The 22,862-nt window shown below is 35.5% G+C and overlaps 1 protein-coding gene across 10 annotated transcripts in view; it reads right to left on the bottom strand.

The window, feature by feature from the left end:
* The window catches only part of OSBPL8 (oxysterol binding protein like 8), a 170,163-nt gene that overhangs the window by 14,076 nt on the left and 133,225 nt on the right, over positions 1-22,862 (bottom strand). For all 10 annotated transcript variants that reach the window (XM_055587237.1, XM_055587258.1, XM_055587286.1 and 7 more), the window contains 12 exons: positions 22,650-22,853; positions 21,188-21,272; positions 19,477-19,648; positions 16,631-16,868; positions 15,886-16,070; positions 12,391-12,472; positions 12,012-12,110; positions 10,296-10,392; positions 7,412-7,510; positions 4,192-4,289; positions 2,272-2,361; positions 935-1,071 (listed from right to left, as the gene is read on the bottom strand). In XM_055587237.1, the coding sequence (XP_055443212.1) occupies positions 935-1,071; positions 2,272-2,361; positions 4,192-4,289; positions 7,412-7,510; positions 10,296-10,392; positions 12,012-12,110; positions 12,391-12,472; positions 15,886-16,070; positions 16,631-16,868; positions 19,477-19,648; positions 21,188-21,272; positions 22,650-22,853 (1,586 nt within the window). The remainder of the gene's footprint in view (positions 1-934; positions 1,072-2,271; positions 2,362-4,191; positions 4,290-7,411; positions 7,511-10,295; positions 10,393-12,011; positions 12,111-12,390; positions 12,473-15,885; positions 16,071-16,630; positions 16,869-19,476; positions 19,649-21,187; positions 21,273-22,649; positions 22,854-22,862) is intronic.

The following is a 22,862-nucleotide window of genomic DNA, read 5'->3' as shown; positions in this document are numbered from 1 at the left end:
GGGTTATATTGATTTTCCGCGTAAACCAAGCCACTTAGCTTCTTTTCTCCACTGAATTTTCCTACTGAGCTATCCTCATTCTATTACTCTTTATTATCTCTAATTAACATTTGAATAGGTCGCCTAGCCGTCTCTCCTTCGAATACCCTGGATCAGCTGGGGCTGGACCCCGGCAGTATACCATATTTTTGAGGTACTTCCCTAGTGTCTCAGACAGTAAAGAATCTTCCTGCAATGTAGGAGACCTGGGTTCAATCCCTGGGTTAGGAAGATACCCGGAAGAAGAGAATGGCAACCCACTCCAGTGAAGTATACCAGATTGAGCAAGAATTTTATGATTTAAGAAAAGAAATTATGGCCTTAATTATTCTCCAACTAATAAGTCCTCTAGAAGCTGCATATCCAGTGCTGTAATTTTTGTATTTTAGAAAATAAAACAAAAGTAGATTTTGTTCTGCTCCCTCCACCTAGAGTTTCACATGCCCAACCCGGGTTAGAAAACGGCCGGATAAAAACCAAGAATCATTAGTCCCATATTTTTCTGTCTTTTTAGTTCCCTGATCAGGGATTGAACCTGTGCCCCTTGCACCTGGAGTGAGGAGTGTTAACCACTGGACTGCTAGAGAAGACCTAGTCCCGTAATTTTATGCAAGCAAAAAAAGTTGTTTTGCTTCTTTTTTTTTTAAGTAGGCCCTGGAGCAGATAAGAAGAGAAAGGAAAAAAATAGGAAGCCTTAATTTAGAGCAGAAGAGCAGCATGACTTGTATTGTAATTACTTGATATTCACATACACCAAAGCAAAATCCTGTCACATCCCACAAACAGTAAACTACTTTGCTGAATTCAAACAGAAAAAAGTGATCACACTGTTGAGGGATTAAAATAAAAAAAACTCTGGATTTTCATGAAGTTAACTGAAGAATGGTATACTTACTTCTCCGATTCAAAATCTCCCTGCTCTTCAAATCTTACAGTGTGCCTTATTAATCTCCACTGCTTGATGTCTGGTGTTGGGTTCCAGAAAACCTCTGAATTATCAGTCTTTTTGTCAGTAATAAAAACTTCACTATCCTGTATTTAAAGATATTAAAAATTAACGTAGAGAATTGTCTTTATTTAAAAGGGAATTATGTAGTTCAGTAATAACCATTTCTTCTTGACACTTAATCCCAGTAAAACACATTTCTAAAACAAATACAACAAGCACTTTTCTAAAAGCCCCAAATCTCTTGTTATGAAAACATTAAATATGTAATACTTGTCCTTAAAAGTCTGGTTGAATAGACAAAAAGTTTGTGAGTTCTCACAAGTTTCACTTAATATCTGAATCGTCAAAGCAGCATAGTGTTTGCTATAGTTACTGGAGACCAGAATGCGATGCTGCAGCCCATCTGCGCATTCAATGTATGTGGAAAAAGCTAAGAGCGTTTCTTGCATTAAAAATCTGAGCACAATCTCATAAATTTCATTTTTTTAAAAAGAGTTCTTTTTTCCAAATGATATTCAGATAAAAGTAAATTCTAAAAATAACAGAGCATTGTGACCTCTGAGTTTTTAGGTCTGTCTACATTTTAACATCATATTTCCCATCATTTCTGATTATAAGGCAGAAAAAAGCATATATTAGAGTTAACAGAATGTATTTGGCACTAACATGATATAATCCTTTTTTTTAATTAATTTAATAAGCTCCTCTTAGAAAAATTACATAAATGTGAATTTAGGTTATCAGAGAAGTAAATAAAAGCCACTGGTCTCAAAAAACATTGTATCTTTTCCAAGCTCCTCAGAAGGAACTAGAACTCTTACTGGAAACACCTCTTTTGGTGAGAGGCAGTATACTGCGGTGTGTAAGCACAGCCTTGGAACCAGAGTGTCTAGGCTGGGAATCTTACTTCACCACTCTGAACCAATTATTTAAATTCTCTGTGTCTCAGTGTCCTCCTCTGTAAAATGGGGACAAAATAATAACACTCACCTCATAGGATCACTATATTAAATGAGTTAATATAAGTAACATTTTTAAACAATGCACTCCATAATAAGTGATATAAAAATGTCAGCTATTTTTTATTGATTTAAGGTTTTAGAAAGCTCAAATATTAAACTAAATATTATTGATAACAGAGCAACACCAAAATATTTAAGTTGAAGCTTACGTTGAATAGTCATGCTTTTAGAAATGGAATAAGCGAACTTATAAAATCTGATGTTTAATTTTTTCCCACTGAATAAAATTCTTTTGTAAAGCTAAAATATAAAAATACTTACCCAATGTCCTTCCAAAGTAGCTAGTACTTCTTTTCCCAATTTTAGTTTACCTGATATTTGATTAACACAGTCACTACTACCTAGAAATGGCTTTTAAAAGAAAAAATGTTGAAGAAACATTTTACTTTTAATATATTTACATACAATGTAGACAAAAAACAAAAACAAAAAACCAACCGAAAAAGTGACTGTATAACTATTCAGTGCTGTTGAGGCACAAATGGTGAAATACTGACTCAAATTTTAGTCAGAAATATTCAGTAAAAATTTTAAATTTATTGCTGTGTGTAAACAGATAAAAGCAGACTATACAGGTCCAAGTAAACACACTGAGAAAGCTAACACTGAAATAACTGGCTCGTGTCTTGGGCTCTCTCGGCTCAGGACTGCACTCTATCCATGCTGCAGTATTTTACGCAGTAACAACTCAGTAAACATAAGAGACTTAACTCATATATTTAATAGGAACTCCTCCTTTAAAACAAACCAATAAAACAACACTCAATCAAAATACTTCTGAAATTCAATTAGAAGAAAAGACCTTTTCAGTCATGATTTTCAGTATCATTTGCCAAGAAGGAAAAAAATCAAAGGGCACTGCATCAGATAATAGTTAAAGAGATCCTTTTTATTAGAGCAAAGCTGCTGATCTGCTGGATATCAAGATAGCTGATACTTAAAACTAATATTTGGTTGTAAGCATTAAATAATTCATAGAAATATTTTTATCTAAAAATAATGCTGTGCTACATCAACAAATGATACTGTGAAAGGATCTTAAATTTCCCTTCCATGCTGAGGCAGACAGAATTTTCCAAAGATGACCTCAACTATATATCCCCTCCCTCCTCAGCCCACATGCTCTTCCTCAGTGAGAACCTGGCATCCATCCTCTCACTGAGAAATGGGGTCTATATCCCTTCCCCTTGCATTTAGGTGGGTTTGTAACTCTTCAACTAGTAGAGAATGGTGGAAATGATGTAATTTGATTTCTGAGGCTAGGTCATGGACAGCAATGTATCTTCTGTCTTGCTCACAAGGACACTTGTACTTGGAATCCTGAGCCAAGTAGAAGTCTAACTATCTTAAAGTTCCCTTGATGTGAGGAAGACAAGATCACATGCTCAGATCTGCAGTCCCAGTCTTTCAGTCACTTCAACATTACTTACATGTCATCAGTCACGTAAGTGATGAGCTTTCAGATGTATCAAGCCCCCAACTGTTAAGTCTCTCACAGCCTGCGTAACTGTTGCCCCAGGCATAATGCAGCAGAGACAAGCCATCCCCAATATGCCCTGTCCAAATTCCTGGCCCACAGAACCATTAAGAAACAGAACATAGTTGTTTCTAAGCTTGCAAATTTCAGAATATGTTAAGTCAGAAATAATAAGTAATACAAATCCTTCAATGTACACAGCTATAGCTCAAGCTGATACATACTTCTTTTCAGATATATATTTTTTGGTATTCTGTAAAGCAGTGCTTCAATTTACTAAGAAATTTCCATTCATTCTCTTCTTAAATTTCCTATGGACTTACCTGATAGCTTAGTTGGTAAATAATCTGCCTGCAATGCAGGAGACCCCAGTCGATTCCTGGGTTGGGAAGATCCCCTGGGGAAGGGATAGGCTACCCACTCCAGTATTCTGGCTTGGAGAATTCCATGAGCAGTATAGTTCACGGAGTTGCAAAGAGTCGGACACGACTGAGAGACTTTCACTCACTCACTCACTCGCCAACAGTTTTATTAACTAAGAAAATCCAGCTTTCTATTGATTTGAATCTTCCAAGGCTGCCTTTTCATTAATTCTGTGTTCTTATATTTAGTTTTCAAATAGGAACAAAATTGTGCTCTTTGTTCAATATTTATAGCATAGCTCCTCTCTAACTAGGTGATACCTCCTATCATTCTCTACTAACCTTTAGTTTGAAATCAAGTATTGCACTGTATCCAGTTTTTTGACATGTAATATTGACTGTTCCACCAAGCTCCAGTGTCATTGTGCCATAAAGAATTCCTAAACAACAAAAAAAAAATTTTGACAAAAGTTTGAAGAGAGAGACACTGGCTTATCATAAGCAGAACTTTACAATTTAATCTCCTTCTAGTAGAAACTAATAATTCAAGAGGATTCTATCCTATCCAATAACAATCTATAATATACACACAAAGTTGGTTCTGAAGGATTTAAAAAGATAACAGTTGATCCACATTATCTGCAGATTCTACATTTGCAAATTAATACTCTCACTAAAATACCTTTTTCTTTTTTTTAAAGCTGTACCATACAGCATGTAGGATCTTAGTTTCCAGTTCCCCCACTAAGCATCAAACCCATGCCCCCTGTAGTGAAAGTCAAAGTCCTAACCATGGAATTCCCTATTCCCACCAGGGAATTCCCTATTCTCACCAAAATAAGTTAGTAGTCCCTACCCAGAGCATTTTTTATTTTTGCAGTCATTCATGGATGTGTGCAGAGTGGTGAAATATTTGAGTTGTCCAGTGCACACACTGGAGTTGAAGTCAAACAAGGCGAGATGCTGACTTCTGGTTTCACTGCTCATGCAGAGTCTTTTATGCAGCGTATTCAGTGCCACATTTTTGTACTTCTTGTTGGTGATTTTACTATTTACAATCCCCCAAATGTAGTGCTAAAGTGCTCTCTGGTGTTCCTAAGCACAGAAGACTGTGATGTGCCTTACAGAGCAAATAAGTGCGTTAATGCTTGGTTTAGGCATGCGTTATAGTGCTGCTGGCTATTAATTCAATGTTAATAAATCAAAAACATATGCCACAATAAAGAAAGCAATCCTTGTCTCGAAAGAATCCGCCTGCAATGCGGGAAACCTGGGTTTGATCCCTGGTTTGGAAGATCTCCTGGAGGAGGGCATAGCTCCACTCCAGTATTCTTGCCTGGAGAATCCCCATGGACAGAGGAGCCTGGCGGGCTACAGGGCATGAGGTCGCACATGACTGAGTGACTAAGCACACAAATAAAAACAAAGTTATATTTTGACTGGGTGATGAAAATACGGTGACAGAAGGCTCACAAGAACCTCACCATGTGTTTCCTCTAGGAGCAATAGTTTCCTCTAGGAGCAATAGTTTGGCATTCATTAATTCCACATTGGAGTATAACAATAAGCGTAACAATAAGCATTATGGTGACATTATAAAAAGTACTGCAAACAGCAATAATAAACTGTGTAAGATAAATTTAAAAATCTCCCCATTTTGGCACTTGACTAAAAGCTGGGGAAATTCTGAGTTTGATGAGTTAAACAGCCTGTGTGTGTGTGTGTATGTATGTTCTTGGACTAATTTCTTTTTCCCCCATGTTTATCATTTCCATAGTTTGTATATTTTTACCATGTATGCACAGAAACGATATAAGCTCATTTTGCATACAATCATACTATAACAGGTCTTTCTTCAATTTTATTTTTTAAACAACATTTCAGATAGAATTTTTAAAAATTAAAAAATTTTCATACAATTTTTAAAGATTATTTTCCATTTACAGTTATTACAAAATCTTGGTTATCTTCCCCATGTTGTATACATATCCTTGAGCCTATCTTACACCCAATAGCTATGCCCTCTACTTCCCTACCACTAAAATCCACTCCAACTGGTAACCACTAGTTTGTTCTCTATATCTGCCAATCTGCTTCTTTTTTTGTTATATTCACTAGTTTGTTGTATTTTTTAGATTCCATGTATAAGTGATATACTGTATTTGTCCTTCTCGATCTGACTTTACTTCTTAGCATAATGCCTTCCAAGTTGGACTAAACTCCCACGGCAGTCTTTAATATGCAAATATACAATGCTAATTTTCATGAGAGGAACAGACTATGCAATGTTTCCAAGTTATCTGACTAATGGAATTCTTGCTTTATAAAATAATTTGAGACCACTGATTTAGGGAACAATCTTAGAAAATACACAAAGGTAGAAAATAATAATTTCCTCATTCACAAGAGGCTATAATTTCCTCTTTTTTCCCTGCAATATAAACAATGCTATGAAAAGTTTTTCCTGTTGCTATTTAGGTCTGGCATCAGGAATTTATCTACATAAAATATCATTTTACTTATTCCAAAATTTAAAAAATATATTTATCAATTCATGATTTCAAATGTTTCACTTCATGCTTATTTCAAGAACCACATATGAAGCTCTAAGAATCATCCAGCCTGAGGCCACAAGTTGGCACTCTTGTACTTAGTACCAGGTAGCTTCATGGTACAATGGATGGGCTCAAATAGCCTAGAACTTAGTCTCAGCATTCTTACTAACTAGCTGGTCTGGCTTTAGGTAAGATTCCTAACCCTTACAAGTTTTTTCATCTGTGAAATGAGGCCATATTAAGTAATTTCTATGTTGTCATGAATCAGTTCCTAAAATAGAGGGTAATTACCCTAAAAAGCTATTTTTAAGAAATGGGTTGGAAAGGATGGTATAGGTAATAATGGAGCAGAGTGTTTAAGATGATGCCATATAGAACTGCAGTACAGATTGCAGAGCTTGTGCTAACCTCTTTCTGCCTCGTTTGCTTGTCCATCAAACAAAGATAATATTATCTAATTTATAGGGCTACTGGAACGATTAGATGTGTTTTTAAATGTAGAGTGCCTGTCCTGTCCTGATAGTTATTATTTAATATCTGTATCTGTACCCTAAATAATGGGAGAAAAGCATAATACATTAATTTTTAAGAAATTGCCAAATAAGGATGAGAAAATTTTTAAGGAGTTTGTTATAGTGAAAAGCAGTAAATTAACATTTAAGGAATGGGTAATGGTACAAAAAAATGAAAATCACTTTCAAAGATTCTGAAATAATAGTCTCATCAAATTTTACAACTTGCAGATAAGGCAAATGAAATTCCATTATTATAAATTAGTCTCTACCAAACTAATATACATGTCACAGAAAGTCCATTGTGGTGAATTAATTCACCATAGAAGTATTCAGCAGATGATAACAATGATCTTGCGTATCTGTAAATGAAGGACACTTTCAAACAAAAGGCCAAGTAACTCCATCAATTTCAAAACATAACAAATTACAGTCAAACACATTTACTTAAAAAGAAGATTTAGGGGAAATCTAACAAGTATAGAAAATATTTACCTTTACAATGAGCATATGGCATTGTCATTACATAATCTTCACCTCTATTCAAGAAAGTTAACCGTGCTTCTCCTTCTAATATTGCAGATAATGAGTTTCCTGAAATAAATATTGCTTATTAAATTTCACAGAAAATAATTTAACCATTCCAAAACAAACTAAGCATATTGAGGACATCTATCAGAAGTCTACAGTAGAAAAGGGTGCTTAGAGGGAAATTTACAACTTAAATTGGAAAAAAAGAAAAATTCAAATCAGTGATCTGACTTTTGACCGTATGAGATTAGAAAAAGAACTAATTAAATTCCAAGTAGGTAGAAGAAAGGAAATAAGGATGAGCAGACATCAGTGTATAAAGTGGAAAGATAATTCAGAAAACTAGGGAAGCCAAGAATTGATACAGACAGATCAAAATAACACAAATCAGGAATAAAATGAACAGAATCGCGACAGAGCCTACAGACACTGAAAGGAGGGTAAGAGAATACTGTGGATGATTTTACGACAGTAAATTTGAGATCCCCCTCTCTGGCCCTTCCCCTTTTCAGATTCCCATTCTCTGTCCAGTGGCCATGGTTTCTTCAAATTTAGCGTTTGGTGCTCCAGGCTGGAAAGGCTGCAATGTTTCTACCAGCTTACCCTGTTAACTGTATGTAACCTGAAGCTGAGAAGCAAGGGTTCATTCTGGGTGATTTCTGACCTATGACTGTGGACTCCCACTGAATTTGCCTGCAACTGCTCTCTCTTTAATACCTTCAGGCAGCTGCTTTTGGTATTAGGGCCAGAGGTACAGAGAAAGATGGTCCAGGAGGGCTTTATTCAGACATTGTTGTCCATATACATTTTTAACACAGTAAAACCACACAGATCTTTTGTATTCAACTGTATACATGTGCTGGCTTATCATTAAATCATTTATCTTTTATTATATAGTATTCATAGCCATATTATATCTTAAAATAACTGTTTCCTTATTTTAGAGGAAATATGTGTTCTTCATGGGCAAGTTGAAAAATCCAAAGATAATTATCCATAATTCTATAATTCAGGTTAATCATGAAATCTTGATTTTTTTCCTTAAACATGAATGCATGTTTACTTTTACTTTAAAAAAATGAATACTTTTAAAGTAGAGGTGACTCAGAGCATAGATGTATTCTGCTTTTCATTTAACATTGTATCATAAGCTATTTCAGATTATAGTGTACATTAGAATTACCTGAGGAGATTGTAAAAATGTATATTCTTGAGCCCAGTGATTTTGATTTGGTAGGTCAAGACTGGGGTTCAGAATTCCAAAATCTTAACTCATATTCTGATTATGAAATTGATGGTTCAGGCATACTACTTGAAAAACAAGAGCAGCTGTCCCAAATGATGATAAATTATTTAACCCATAGCTAAGTACCTATATTTCACCTGCTCCACAAAATATAAGAAACCCATTTAAAAATAAATGGTTCTTAGGGCAAAGACTAGTGGTACAAGAAAAAAACAGACCAACAGACCTGAGAAGACAGAACCTGAAATAGAAAATAATGACACTAAAAATCATTTATAAATAGACACTGAGAAAATTAATTGGCTTTTAGGAAAAGAAAGTTATGTTCTTGCTTCACTCCATTCACAATATATACACCAAAGTAAATTCCAGGCAAATTAAAGATCAATGAAAGCATAAAAGTATAAGAATATATAAGTGAATTATTACATAAGCTGAAGTGAGAAAGGATTTTTCTGTGACATCAAAAGCAAAAACCATCAAAGGAAAAACTGATAATTTAGTACATCAAAATGTCAAGAGACTACTTGTTAAGAGGAATACACTCTGCCCAGATGTCATTAAATTTAGCTTAATTTAGATTCAAGAAAATGCACCAATTCCTAAAAGAAAATAAATTATCAAACTCTCCAAGCAAGAAGTTTTTATATGAGGATGTCAATAACCAAAGAAGAAATGAAGAAGTTACAAAAAAAATTGCCCCTACAAAGTCTGAACTTAGTAAATTCTTCCAAATTACAAAGGAACAGATAGCTCTGATATACACAACTATATTCACTATAACACTGAAAAAAAGAAGGCTAGCTGCAAGTAATCCCGGAAAGTGTAGCTGGTACTCAATAAAAATTCTACAAGGGTAGAACACACATTCACAAAAGCTATCTACAGTATAGCCAGGGAAGGGACATGAAGAGATGAGGGGTACAGTGGGGAAAAACTCAAATACATGCACTTTCAGAATAAAATGATCACACTCTGAAACAAGTGGAATATAAAACTAGGCAAAAAAAAAATCAAACTCAAAAGCCAAGCAAAAAGCATTAAGGGATGCTCTGCTTGTTTGAATTGTCACAGATTTTAGATTAAGATTTCCTACTGTACATATTTCTTTATTTTCCTTTTTTTTTTCTTTTACAAAAGTTTTTAGTAGCATGTTGCTTGACTCAAGGTAAAAATATCATTACTTTCAATATTGGACTCTGGACAAGTATTCTAACTATATTTAGATTCTCTCTCTCTCTGTTCAAAGACTAAATCAAAAGATCAATCCCTCAGGTACACTGAGATGAAACAAAAAATCTTAGTAGAGCTAAAGGCAAAAGAAATATATTGTGGACTAAAATGGTGAGCTATAGTGGACAGTCATTATTCTGTCTTTTGATAAGTGGTGTTTGCAGTAAATTTACACATAGATGAAACCTCTATTTATGAATGAGCAAAGAAAAACAACAAAAATGAAAAGGCATTATCCAAGTAAAACTGTTACTTAAAATGACATACAATCCCTTGCTGAAAACAGTACAAGACATTGTCTATATTAAAGCTCACCAGAAAATACTACATCCCAGAAAAGTGTATAGGTTGAGACATGGGTAGACTCACCATAGAACTTGGACTTGGCCAGGATACTACCACTAAGGCAAAATCCATCTTTTCGGTTACTGACATAAAAGGCAGATATTGGTGGATGATGAGACACCTATTGGATACAGGAAACATACATGAAAATATAATAATTATAAGCATATTACTGTGATATTATGCAAAGCTCAAGTCTTAGAAGTATATTCTAATAATGAATTAAAAGAAATATTTGGTAAGTATTTAACAGTAAAATTAAATACTGATGAGTGTAGGAACCAATCTTCAAGATGTGTCTCAAGGAAACCCACCTCCTGGTGTCCACAGCAGTAGACGAGCTCCCGGGTCAGTTTGTGTGGAAGTCATAGTATGTTACCTCTGAAACTGGGCTATAAGGCAGTGTGTATCTTGGTGTGTGCGCGTCTCTCTCAAATCATTAGCTCTGAACAGCCAGCTTCCATGTTGTGAACAACTATGGAGAGGCCCATGGGATAAGGTACTGACCTCCTCGCAAAAGCCATGCGATGACCTTGGAAGCAGAAGCCTTCAGAAGATTGCAAAGCTGGCTGACATCCTGACCTCAACCTCAGGAGAGATCCTGAGCCAGAACCGCCCAGTAAACAGCTCTCAGATCCCTAACCTTATTATAGGAAATAATAAGTGCTTGTCGTCTTACGCCACTAAGTTTTCAATTTGTTATACAGCAATGCATAATTAATACAGTGCCTACTCTTCATGTAGATTACTGAATAGACTTAAGAAGCTAACAAAAGCATTAACAAATATGTCATTTTAATAATTAATCTTTTGATACATATACATCTTAAGGTTTCTAAAATGAGCCAAAGGTAAAATTAATCACTTCTCAAGCTTCTCAACTTAGTGAAGAATTACAGTAAACTAAAATGCAATCATTTAAAAAATTAATACAGATAAAGTGCTTTCAATCTGAGGAGTACATCAAAATTTATTGGGAAGATGAAGGTTTCTCAAATAACATATTGTATTCTCATCCTCCTTACATTCCCTGTATGAAAAATAAGCAGGCCAGAATTTATTTAGATGAATATCTGGGAAGAAATAGGGTTGGAGAATTAAATTTAAAAATAATGAGGCAAAAAAGTGCAATATCAGGTTATCTAATTGTGAATGCACAGATCAGACTACTGTGGAGTGCTTACAAAGGCAGGTGAGTGCAAGTCGCTCAGTCATATCTGACTCAGTGACCCCCATGGACTAAATGGTCCATGGAATTCTCCAGGCCAGAATACTGGAATGGGTAGCTGTTCCCTTCTCCAGGGGATCTTCCCAAACCAGGGATTGAACTCAGGTCTCCCACATTGCAGGCAGATTCTTACCAGCTCAGCCACCAGGAAAGCCCCAAAAGGCCAGCAATGTAAGATAAATTTAGAAAGATACGGAGGACCCTGAATGTTAGAGAAATGGGTTTAAATTTGATTCAGGAATTGGAGAACCACTGAAGTATCTGGTCACACACACACACAAAAAACAAACAGCAAAGCAAGAAAAATACAGACTCATTTTTGATCACAGGATTCTATGAGTGTAAGAGAGTATGGTATTTAGTAGTAGTCAGTATTAAGAGGTTAAATGCTTATCAAATGTTCACTAATAAGAAAGGTTAATCAACAGTGAGTTTACTGAGTTAATATTTTCTCTAAAAAAAAATCTTAACTTCCAAATCAGTTTTCCTTCTATAACAAGCATTTCTAATACCTGTTCAGCAATATAAAAAGTTTTGCTGTTTGTTCTGGGATGAATCCACAAACAACGGAAAGTCTCACCAAGTATAGGATTATAAGGTTTCTTCAGTCCCTAGTAAAAAACATACAAGTTTCAAATTATAAACATGGAAGATTCAAAGTACTAACTTAAACCAGTGAAGATGGGCTTAACTGTATCATCTGAGAATTATCCTTATAAAATTATAATGACATGAAATAAAACTAAATGACTTCCATCAGAATATAGGTCTAAACAAGTATTTTGAAATTTTGCTAACTGAAAGAGGGCTTGCTAAGTAATTATTCGTAAATAATCTAAGATAACCCCCCAAAAATATATAAGGCTAAAGAAAGTAAAACATAAACACTACCTTTGGCTTTTTATAGAATCCTGACAAATACCATTTCACTACTTTCTTCAGACGGAAATAAGGATTTTCTTCAAGAGCAGCCCTAAAAAACAAAATGATAACATGCAAAAATTTTATAGAACATATCACTAAGTCTCCCTAATATTAATGAAGCCAACAACTGAATATGAAATGATAGGGAAGTACACAATTCATATTTAAAACAGATGGTAAAAGTAACCATGTCAATCAGTATGCAAGAATCATTTTGCATAATCTAGTTATTTTTCTTATTATTTGATATATTGCCCCAGCCTCTGCTTAAGTAGTTTTTGAAAACTCTCTAAACCAAGGTTTCTCAACTGGGGTTCTATAGAACCCTAGATATTGCTAGGAGTTCTATTTGAAATTGTGATTGAAAAAAATAAAAATAGATTCTGAGATTCACACACTGCATGATCCCTAGCATTTGCAATGATGAAGCAATGGCCAAGCGGTCTTGCTAATGATTTCATTAGAAGTCTTTGGTCCTTTTGTCAGAAAAGGACCACGTGCACTTGATCTAGCCTATTTTCAGCTGGTGTTAATTAGAAGCAATCAACAGTAGCTGGTGAGCGCTATAGTACATCAGCCTCTTCCATGAAGTTGCCTCTCTGAAGCACATGACTATGTCCTTTTTAAGTCCCTAGTATAAAATGCAGAAGTTTCAAATCACCAACATGGAAGGCAAAATAATTTATATCAATCAAAAAGGTTTTAACCCCATCTTTAGACTTGAATCTCCCCTATTTGCTGCCAACTGATTTTCCAGAGTTATTTAATAATTACCAGTTTAATAGATAAAGAACAATTTTCATTTTAAGAGACAGTTTTAGAAGCTACGACTCACCTGTCCCCTTGCCCTTCTGCTGTTGCTGGAAATAGTAAAACACTGATTGTGTTGCTTTTCAGAAGTCAATCTCAGAAGTTTCATATATATACATACACACACACACACACACACACACAGCAATTTAACTATTTATACTACTCCGTTTAAGCATGTGTAAAGGTCCAATATGGAGATTTTTGAGATAAAGTGTGAGATGGAGGAGGCCAGGCCTAGGCTTGCTGACAGCTGTGCAGCTTAAAGTTGTTGGACTTTTCGGGCGTTATCCCTCTGATTGTGCTCTTCTTTTCTTGCTTTAAATTCTCTTATTATGAAATTTATTTAAAACTTTACATGCATGTAGAATACATAGTTCAAACACCAAAGCAATATAAAAAAGTATACAGTCTTGCCATTGCCCCATCGCTCCATGTTCTTCCTACTTAACCTAACATACGCAACTTTCTTTTAAAAATCTTTCTTTTTATGCACAGTTTTCTTAAAGCATAAAGAAGCAAATATAATATATAGCCTTTTTCTTTAAAAGGGAGAGGAAACAATGCATTCTTTTGTACTTTCGTACTTTGCTTTTTTTTTTTTAACATACCCACACACATAAAATCCTGATGATCCCTCAAAATCAGTCTTAGTGTGGTAAGCTCTTCCTTAGTGTGGATATACCATACATTACTTAACCAGTCAATTGTGGCTGGACACTTGAGTTATGTAATCTTTTGCTATTTCAAGCCCTGCTGCCACAATTTTGTATGTGTATCATTTTGTATATGTAGACTTGTATCTGTAGGAGTTATTCTCAGACATAGGATTACTGGACAAAGGACTGAATGCACTGACATAGTTTTGGTAAATACTGCCAGGCTTCTTTCAAAGGCACCGTGCAAGTCTGGATGAGCCAGCAGCAGTCTATGAGCACCTGCTGCTCCTCACAGCCTCCCCAACACTTTGTGTTGCCTGCAGTACAATCTCTCAATTTGGGGAAATGGGCATCTCTGAAGATCTTATTGTGATTCATCGGAACCTGCCTCATATTTTGAGAGAGAGAAGTTTCTAGGTAGATAAAAAAGGAGAACTGAGGTATAAGAAAATTTAGATTTTTGGTCAATGAGATGGATGGAAAAATAGATCTTACTATGGTTTGAATTTGCACTTTTCTTATTTAAAGTTAAGTTTACATGTTTAAGGACGTGTCTCTATTGTGTGTGTTAGTCACTCAGTCGTGTCCAACTCTGTGTGACCCCATAGACTGTAGCCCACCAGGCTCCTCTGTCTGTGGGATTCTCAGGCAAGAGTACTGGAGTGGGTAGCCATTCCCTTCTCCAGGGGATCTTCCTAACCCAGGGAGTGAACCTGGGTCTTATGCATTGAAGGCAGATTCTTTACCACCTGAGCCACCAGGGAAGCCTTAAGAATCTGCCTGCAGTGCAAGAGACCTGGGTCGATCCCTGGGTTGGAAAGATCCCCTGGAGAAGGGAATGGCTACCCACTCCAGTACTCTTGCCTGCAGAATTCCTTGTTCCTATACTTCACTTTTAAACTTCCTGGTCATTTCTTCCACTCTTTTTTCTATTAAGTTATTGATCATTTTCATTCACTAGTTAAGAACTCTTTTTATTTTAGGTAGCTTAACACTTCATGTATGATTTAATTTGCAAAAATCTCCCACAGTTTTATCAATTATCCTTTGAATCAGCTTATGCTTTTTTTCCTTGCAATATTCATTAATAAACTAATTTACTAATAAACTGAATAAAGATACTGATGAAGAATCTAAAAATCCGGTCACAAGGCCAGAACCTTGTATCTCAGAAAACACAGTGCCTTGAAACTGCTGCTGGAATGGGGGCAGCAGGTGGAACCTTGAAAAGTATGGTTCTCCAAGAAACCGCTGGGAAGGAGGCAGGCAGATCCTCCTCCACCTCCTTCAGGCCTGCCTTTTTCAGAATTACACCCAGGATCAGCTGGCAGGAAGAAAAACAAAGAGAGTGGGGATTTATGCCATGAGCCAGCAATTGGCAGGGAGTTCCGGATGCAATAAGCTGCACATGCCTTATTGCGTACAGAGAGGATAAGCACAAACACAAGCAGAAAGCCCAGGACAGGACCTGCGCGAGGACTCAGGTGAGGAGAGCAGAGAATGCCCACCGCTCTGCCCGTGCTGGGTTAGTGCACAGGTCAGGGGGCCTGTGGCGCAGTGCTGTCAAGGCAGAGGCAGAACTCCTGTCTTGCTCAAGCTTGCGATCGCCCCATCTGCCCTCATAAAGAGAAACATCACAGCGAAGCATTAAACATACTTCTCATTAAGGTCAACTATACTAGTGGTGGAGAAGAGAGAACAGGATCTCATTAGAGCTTCATTTTGGTACAGCATAACATGTCTGACACTCGGCGACCCCATGGACAGCCCACCAGGCTCCTCTGTCCATGGGATTCTCCAGGCAAGAGTACTGGAGTGGGCTGCCATTTCCTTCTTCAGGGGATCTTCCCGACCCAGGGATCGAACCCAGGTTTCCCGCATTGTAGGCCGACACTTCACTATCTAAGCCACCAGGAAACCAACAACTGAAAAGAGCGCTCTGAAAAATCTCTAAAACCATGAAGCATCTTTTAAGAAATGAGAATTTACTTACTCAGATAGGAAATCTGCATGATAGTAGTAATCTGAAAGTTTATCCAGGAAAGAACGGGGTTCCAAAATAAACGTAGGCAGGACCACCCTGGATAGATCCATGCCAGGACGAACTTGTTTCAGCAAAGTCCAGATAAGGCTTTTATTTTCTTCAGACACAGTTTCTGTTTGCGATGCCTCCCCTGCCTTTTGCAATTAACAAATAATACTGAAATACTGTATTTATTTCAGAAGCATAGATATGTATGTAGATAAGACAGCTAGTGCAGAAAAAAATAATTCACTATAGGATTATTCCGAGCATTCTCAAAATGTGAAAACAATCCATTAGGCAATTAGTCAATAGCTATAAAATTCAGTAAAACGGTAGTTGCAAGAGACACTAAAGTGAATGATATTTTCAAAGAATCCATTACAAAAAATATCATACTCTATTTAGACTATGTTTACTTCTATGCATTAGCAACAAGAAAGTTATAAATTCACACTTCCCTGCAGTTTACTTTGTATCTGGCAATAATATCAAGGAGTATCTTATTTCAAAAGAAAACCTGAAGAAAATATAAACTTTAAATTCAATATACTACATTGGCATTTGTATGAGTATATATATTTAGCTGTTTAAAATAAGTATTATATGAATAGTGTTCTCTTTTAGGAAAATAAGCAATAGGTCATACAAATATCTTCAATTACATCTATAAATTCATAGAAAATAAAAATCTTTGAAAATCACAAACTGTTACCTCTCCGAGTTCTTCATGGCTCTGTTCAGTGTAGGTGGTCTCCTTTAAAGGCTCAACAGGCTCAGGCTCAATGTATGAGTCATCTTGCCTTTCTGATGTGTCTGTGTCACTTTCTTCACTTTTCCCCAACACCTCATTGTCAGACTCATCATGCTCTTGATCATTTTCTTTATCAGATTTATCAGAATACATATCTTGGTCCTTAAAATGCTGTCGTTCAATTTCACTATCATTTAACCTTAAGGGAAAGAATTATTAGCAGGAAGGATAAAGAAGGTTAAGAATATTTAATTTTTAAGTAAGAATGATATGTAACACTTACTGAGAATTTACTATGTGCTGGACACCATTCTAAGTGTTTTATATATATAGTTTAACTTACTTAATTGTAAAAATGCCCTATGAGATAAGTAAAATGATTATTCTCACTTCACAGATCATTGGGGGCGTAGAGAAACTAAAACTTGGAAAATATTAAAAGATGACACTCTGAGCTCTTTGCTTCTCTATCCTTTAGGTCTAAATTTTTCTAAACAAAAATTTTAGACTATTTCTTGCTAGACTTTTTTCTTAGTTTTATAAACATCACTTGAATGTTTGAATCAACCTATCACTTCTGGTCTAGAGAAAAACTTTAGGTCAAAACCACCAGATTCTCAAGTGAACACAAATGAATTATGATTTGCTACCTGTAAAGGTCTCCAAATTCACTCATAATAATTCCAAAAATAAAGGAGAAAATGTGTGAGGCAATTATGTTGATTTAATACTTGATTGATAAGTTTAACCCTGGAAAAAAATCCAGGAAGAATTAGAAATGGAAATTTCAGCTTAAGGAAATGAACTTTCAGCCTAAAATTGTTAAGCTGCTATACCCAACCTTATTCTTACTTATATGATTAGGGTTGCTAATCTGCGTAAAAATGAAATAAATCATTTCCAGAATCAAAATTTTTTCAGAAATTTCTTATTTGAGAAAGTACTCATGTGTTTCATTTGGTATAAAAATTTTATAAAGCTCTTTACAAATGACTACACGGTGCCATTACATATGACTGATACTTTAATAATGCTGAGGTAAATAACAGGCCCTAGAAGTGCCATTTGATTCTTACTTTTGCGTCTATTTTTAAAAATCTTCCTATGTTTAGATTTTAATCAGAGAACTCCTAATACAAATTCACTTTTTAAGAATACTTGCTATTTCCTTTCTTATCCTTTACAATCACATATTTTTAAAAAACATTAAGTCTAAAATTTCTGTCTTTGCTTTCTTACCATTTAGTCTCTCCTTTACCCCTCATAGTGTGGTTTTTATTTTCTTTTTTGTTTTATCCTCTCTTCCCCTTTGGCAAGCTATCCAGTTTCAAGACTTTATCACTTCTATTTGATGATTTCCCGTGCTTGCTTTTAAATGCTCGGCTGACCATCTATATGTCCAGAAACCATTGCTTCTTCAACATGTCCAATATTTATATTATCCAATTACAAACAAAGAAAAGAGACTCAAATTTTTTTAATGAATATATATGTGGAGCAGATGAATTTTTAAGATCCCCACATAAGAATATTTAAGGATTACCTGGTATTCAATAACACCAGGGGAAGAGGCCCCCTCAAAAATCCATTCCTGTATAAGTTGCACCTCCCTCCCCGACATCCTATCTCATTCAGGCTCCTATACGAGGATAAAATAAAGCTACACTGCTCAGTCACTTCAGGTGTGTCTGACTCTTTGTGACCCTAGGGACTGTAGCCCGCCAGGCTCATCTATCCATGGGATTTTACAGGCAAGAACACTGGAGTGGGTTACCATTTCCTTTTCCAAAAATAAAGCTATAGGTTACATTAATAGATCTACAAAGAAAGCATGTAAAAGATCAGGTAATGGTAGTTTTAAAAGAGAGTAAAGAAAAATAGTTAAAAGAAAATGAAGAAAAAAGTTCAGTTCCAGTTACAGGGAGGAGAGGAGAGAAGCAGCTTCACTTTGAGAATAACCTCAAAGCCGGTATCAGTAAGTGACTACAGAGAAGCCGAGGGTTGGGGCCAGGGAGGAAACAGGGAGGTCTATTTCTCTTGCAAAGCAACAGAAGAGATCTGAACCACAACAAACCTCTGAACCTCTTCTTTCCTTGGAGAAAATTTTTTTTACTATTAACTACAACAAATGCTTCAGGGGGAGAAAAAAAAAAACAAAAATATACAGTTCAAACTTGAAATACCATATAACAGAAGAATTCCACAAACACCAGGTACAATAAGCCAAGTCCCATTTAAAACAAAACAAAACAAATACTGTTATAGAACAGCAATAGAAGGATGAATTACATCTCATTTTTATGAGGCAAGAAAGGCTTCACATATAATATTTGAAATTGAGATTGGCCTTGAAGAAAACACAGGAGTATGATAGAAAAAAAGCAAGGAGGACTAGAAATCGTTCTTAATGGAGGGAACACTGTACACAAAGACAAGATTGTTAGTATGGTTGTATTTAGGAAAGAACAAGTAAGTCACATTAGCTGGGATCAAAGAACTTTCTACACTTCATCATAGCAACTGAACAAATTTTAAACCAGGCCATAGGGGTTTAATGGAGTAGGAAATGGTAACCCACTCCAGTATTCTTGCCTGAAAAAGCCCATGGCAGAGGAGCCTGGTGGGTTGCGGTCCACGGGGTTGCAAAGGGTCAGACACAACTGAGTGACTGAGCAAGCACACAAAGGGGTCTAAAGCAGATGAGTTTCAGTCCTAAATACAATACAAAAATTCTCGGCCTGCCGACTGACCTAGTGAGTAACACAGTCTTGAAAATAACCACCATATTAGTGGCAATATCTACTTACTGGAAATTGTCACCACTGTGGAGATTGTTAGCACGTAATAAGCCATACAAAGTCACATGCGTGCTCTCTGATGAGATGCTCAGGTCATGTTCTTTTCCTTCCCTGATCATTGTACGTTTAAGAAGACTAGAACATTTCAAAGCCAACTCCAAAGCATCCATCCAGCACCTTCCTAGAAGAATGCAGATTCAAAAGCAGTGTAACTCAAGGAACTAGAAAAACTAGCACCCAACATAATTTATCACAGTTAACTTCTGAACATATTATTTCTCTCAGAAACATGCACTGTAAAAGCTAATTAGAATATAAAATCCTTCCAGGATTTCTTAATGCAATTCTTCAGCATAATAAATGCTTTTTGCATTCTAAATATCTAGAAACCACTGGTAAATAAATAGCATTAATGCACATTAAGAAATACACTTAATCTAAAATAAGTGTACTTAATTTTTAAAAGTTTCTAATGTTAACACATAGTATAATTTGAGGGTACCAAAAAGGTACATAAAATATACCTAAGAATTAAGTTTCTACTAGGAAACAAACTAAAATAATATTTTGTTGTTGATAAGACATCTATCCCAGGTTTAGCACCTCAATTTTAAGTCAGAAAAATGCCTGTACAAATAATGTTATTGTCATATTAGTCAGGAGAAACATTAACAACTTAATTTTTTAATGTGTGGTTGACTATATTTTTTTAAATTTTATTTTATATTGGACTATATAGTTGGTTTACAGTGTTGTGTTTCCAGTGTACAACAAAGTGATTCAGTTAGACATATACAAATATCTCTTCTTTTTCAAAACCTTTTCCCATTTAGGTTGTTATAGATTGTTGAGCAGAGTTCCCTGTGCTATTCAGTAGGTCCTTGTTTGTTATCCTTTTTAAATATAGGAGTGTGTACATGTCGATCCCAAACTCCCAATTTAGTCCTCCTACTATTTTTGAAATTAAAATTCAGAACAGTATTAGCAGAAAAAAAATGCTAATTGCTCTAAGAAGTCATATATATTTGTTTCAAGATATACTAAAAAATCAGCCAAATAAATCATTTTCATAATGAAAAGGCATGCATATGATATTTTAATTTAAAAAATAATCATCTAGTGAAAGGAAACTTTAGAAGGTTACATGACTCCCTAAGCTAAGATGGTCTAAACTATAAAACATAAAAGTTGGGGGAAAAAAATCCATTACCAGTTATTAAGGTTTTAAAGATACCTTGCTCTCATATAAGTTAAACCCTCCCTATGTTTGTCTCAGGAAGTAAATATTAAGTAATAAAGTACATAAGAGGAGCTCGCATTTGAATGTCTTACGTAAAGAAAAATAATGCACGTGGTGTCTCATGTTAATATTTAATGATAAAATATAAATATGATTAAATGTACTTCTAAAATGACAAAACAATGAATTACCACAGAGAACACTAACCAAGCCAAGAGAGTGTTGATATGTCATGAAAGATGAGGCGGAAAGTCCAGGCTGCTAATATATCACTCAATTATACAATGCTTCCTTTCTATCAGATTTCCGTTTGTCAACCAAGTTGATGATATAAATATTTAATGTTCTAAACAATTTATGATTATAATACCTTTATTGAAATTCCATACCAAAGACAAATTTCCAAAAGGAAAACACAGTCATATATGAAATAAACCCTTAAAAATGAGGATTGAAATCCAGCCCTTTATTTCTATTTACCGTCTGACTCTGAAGTGGCTCGGATGATCAAATAACTGCTAGGTAAGGGCTGAGTTATGGATCCAACTGCTTCACCTTTTGGACCCTTAAAAAGCAAAATAACAAAATAAATGGTGTATAGTATTATGAGATCTCAACTTTATATTATTCATTATTACCTGTAATAAACTAAGTAAGGCACGGATTATAATTTTTAAAAGCAAGCAGGCATTAATTTCATGCTTCTTGAGAGCAAATGTCAAGTAGTCAGGAAAGCTTTCCTCTTCCATCAAACTTAACTTCCTTACCAGAAAACTGAATTTATAGTTAACACTTAATATTATCTCTGCAGATGGTTTGCATATTTTAAAAAAGCCTACACTTTAATATACTAGACCAAATTTTAATTTAATGGAGAATTTCCACACTACAAAAACTACTAGCTAAGAACTACTAAATTTCTGGAAGCCTAAAGAAACAGCTGGAAATATAAGAGAGAAATGAACTTTTACTAGGTCTGGGGAAAAATAATTTTTTAAGTTGTCAGATCAAAGAATAAACGGATTTTAAGAAGCATATACATCAGGAAGTAAGGTGGAGCATTCAAAATGAAAAAAGCAGAAACAAATCAATATGATTTCAACAAATCCTACAGTATCCCCTGGATGTTTTCAAATGGCTTTATAATTTATGGTCCAGTTCCTAGAACCACTATAGAGTAGGGCCATGAGTCAAATTGCCTGGTTTCAATCTAGTATGACTCCAAGAAAAATTACCTAAGTAACTTCTTTAGGCCTCAATCTCTTTATCTGGGTAATAAGAGAAATTTGTATCCTCCTTACAGGTCGAAGAATTAAAAAAAAAGATTCCATATAGTATGCTGAAGAGTCCCTGACACAAAGTAGAAATTTACAAACATTATTCTGTTCCTATTCATAGGAGTGACCACAGTCATGCTTTTCAGTTATAAAAGCGTTAGAGCTCCATCTTCCAAGAAAGCTGCCTCTCAAGAGTAAATAAGACCACTCCTGTTTACAGGCTTCCAGTCCCAAGTTTACATCCCTGCAGGAAAGACCACCAAAAGAAAAGGCAGCTTCTGTCCTAGGGAGTCTGACAAATTGATCAAGAGAAAAACAGTCACAGTAAACCAGATACAATATTACAAAGCAAAGCTAGTAACTGCAAACTAAAAAAATAGTACAAACAATCCACACAGACAAGAGAGAAAAGGGAACAACATAAATTTGGGAAACATTTTCCGGAGAAATTTTTAAGTCTGATCTTAAAGGTAAAATAAACTAAGCACTTTGGTGCACATTTCATTGTGGGCAGAGACGGAAGGAGGAACAATGTGACTGCAGACAGAAACATTTAAGCCCTAGCAGAGGACAGCAACCGCTAGGCGGTCACTCACTGATTTAGCTCAGTTCTACTTACAGATTGTCATCCTTACTTTTTGCCTGGGTAACAAGTGCTTACTTACCTTCACCGCCCAAATAGACTGTTCCAAAGGATGGAAAAGTTTAAAACAAAAGCCATCCTTTTTTGATGGACGTTCAATGATCTCACAGGCATTCAGAAGGACTGTTCCTACCCATTGACCATTTTTCTGGGTTTTATAGATCAGTAGCACACCAGGTTTCAACACACACCACAATTTGGTCCAGCTCTTTAGGGTGCCACGAATCTACAAAAA

This window comes from Bubalus kerabau, chromosome 1 (genome assembly GCF_029407905.1).
Source record: "Bubalus kerabau isolate K-KA32 ecotype Philippines breed swamp buffalo chromosome 1, PCC_UOA_SB_1v2, whole genome shotgun sequence".
Taxonomy (NCBI): domain Eukaryota; kingdom Metazoa; phylum Chordata; class Mammalia; order Artiodactyla; family Bovidae; genus Bubalus; species Bubalus kerabau.
Note: the sequence above shows the minus strand (reverse complement) of the source record. Positions and strands in the feature narration are given on the sequence as shown.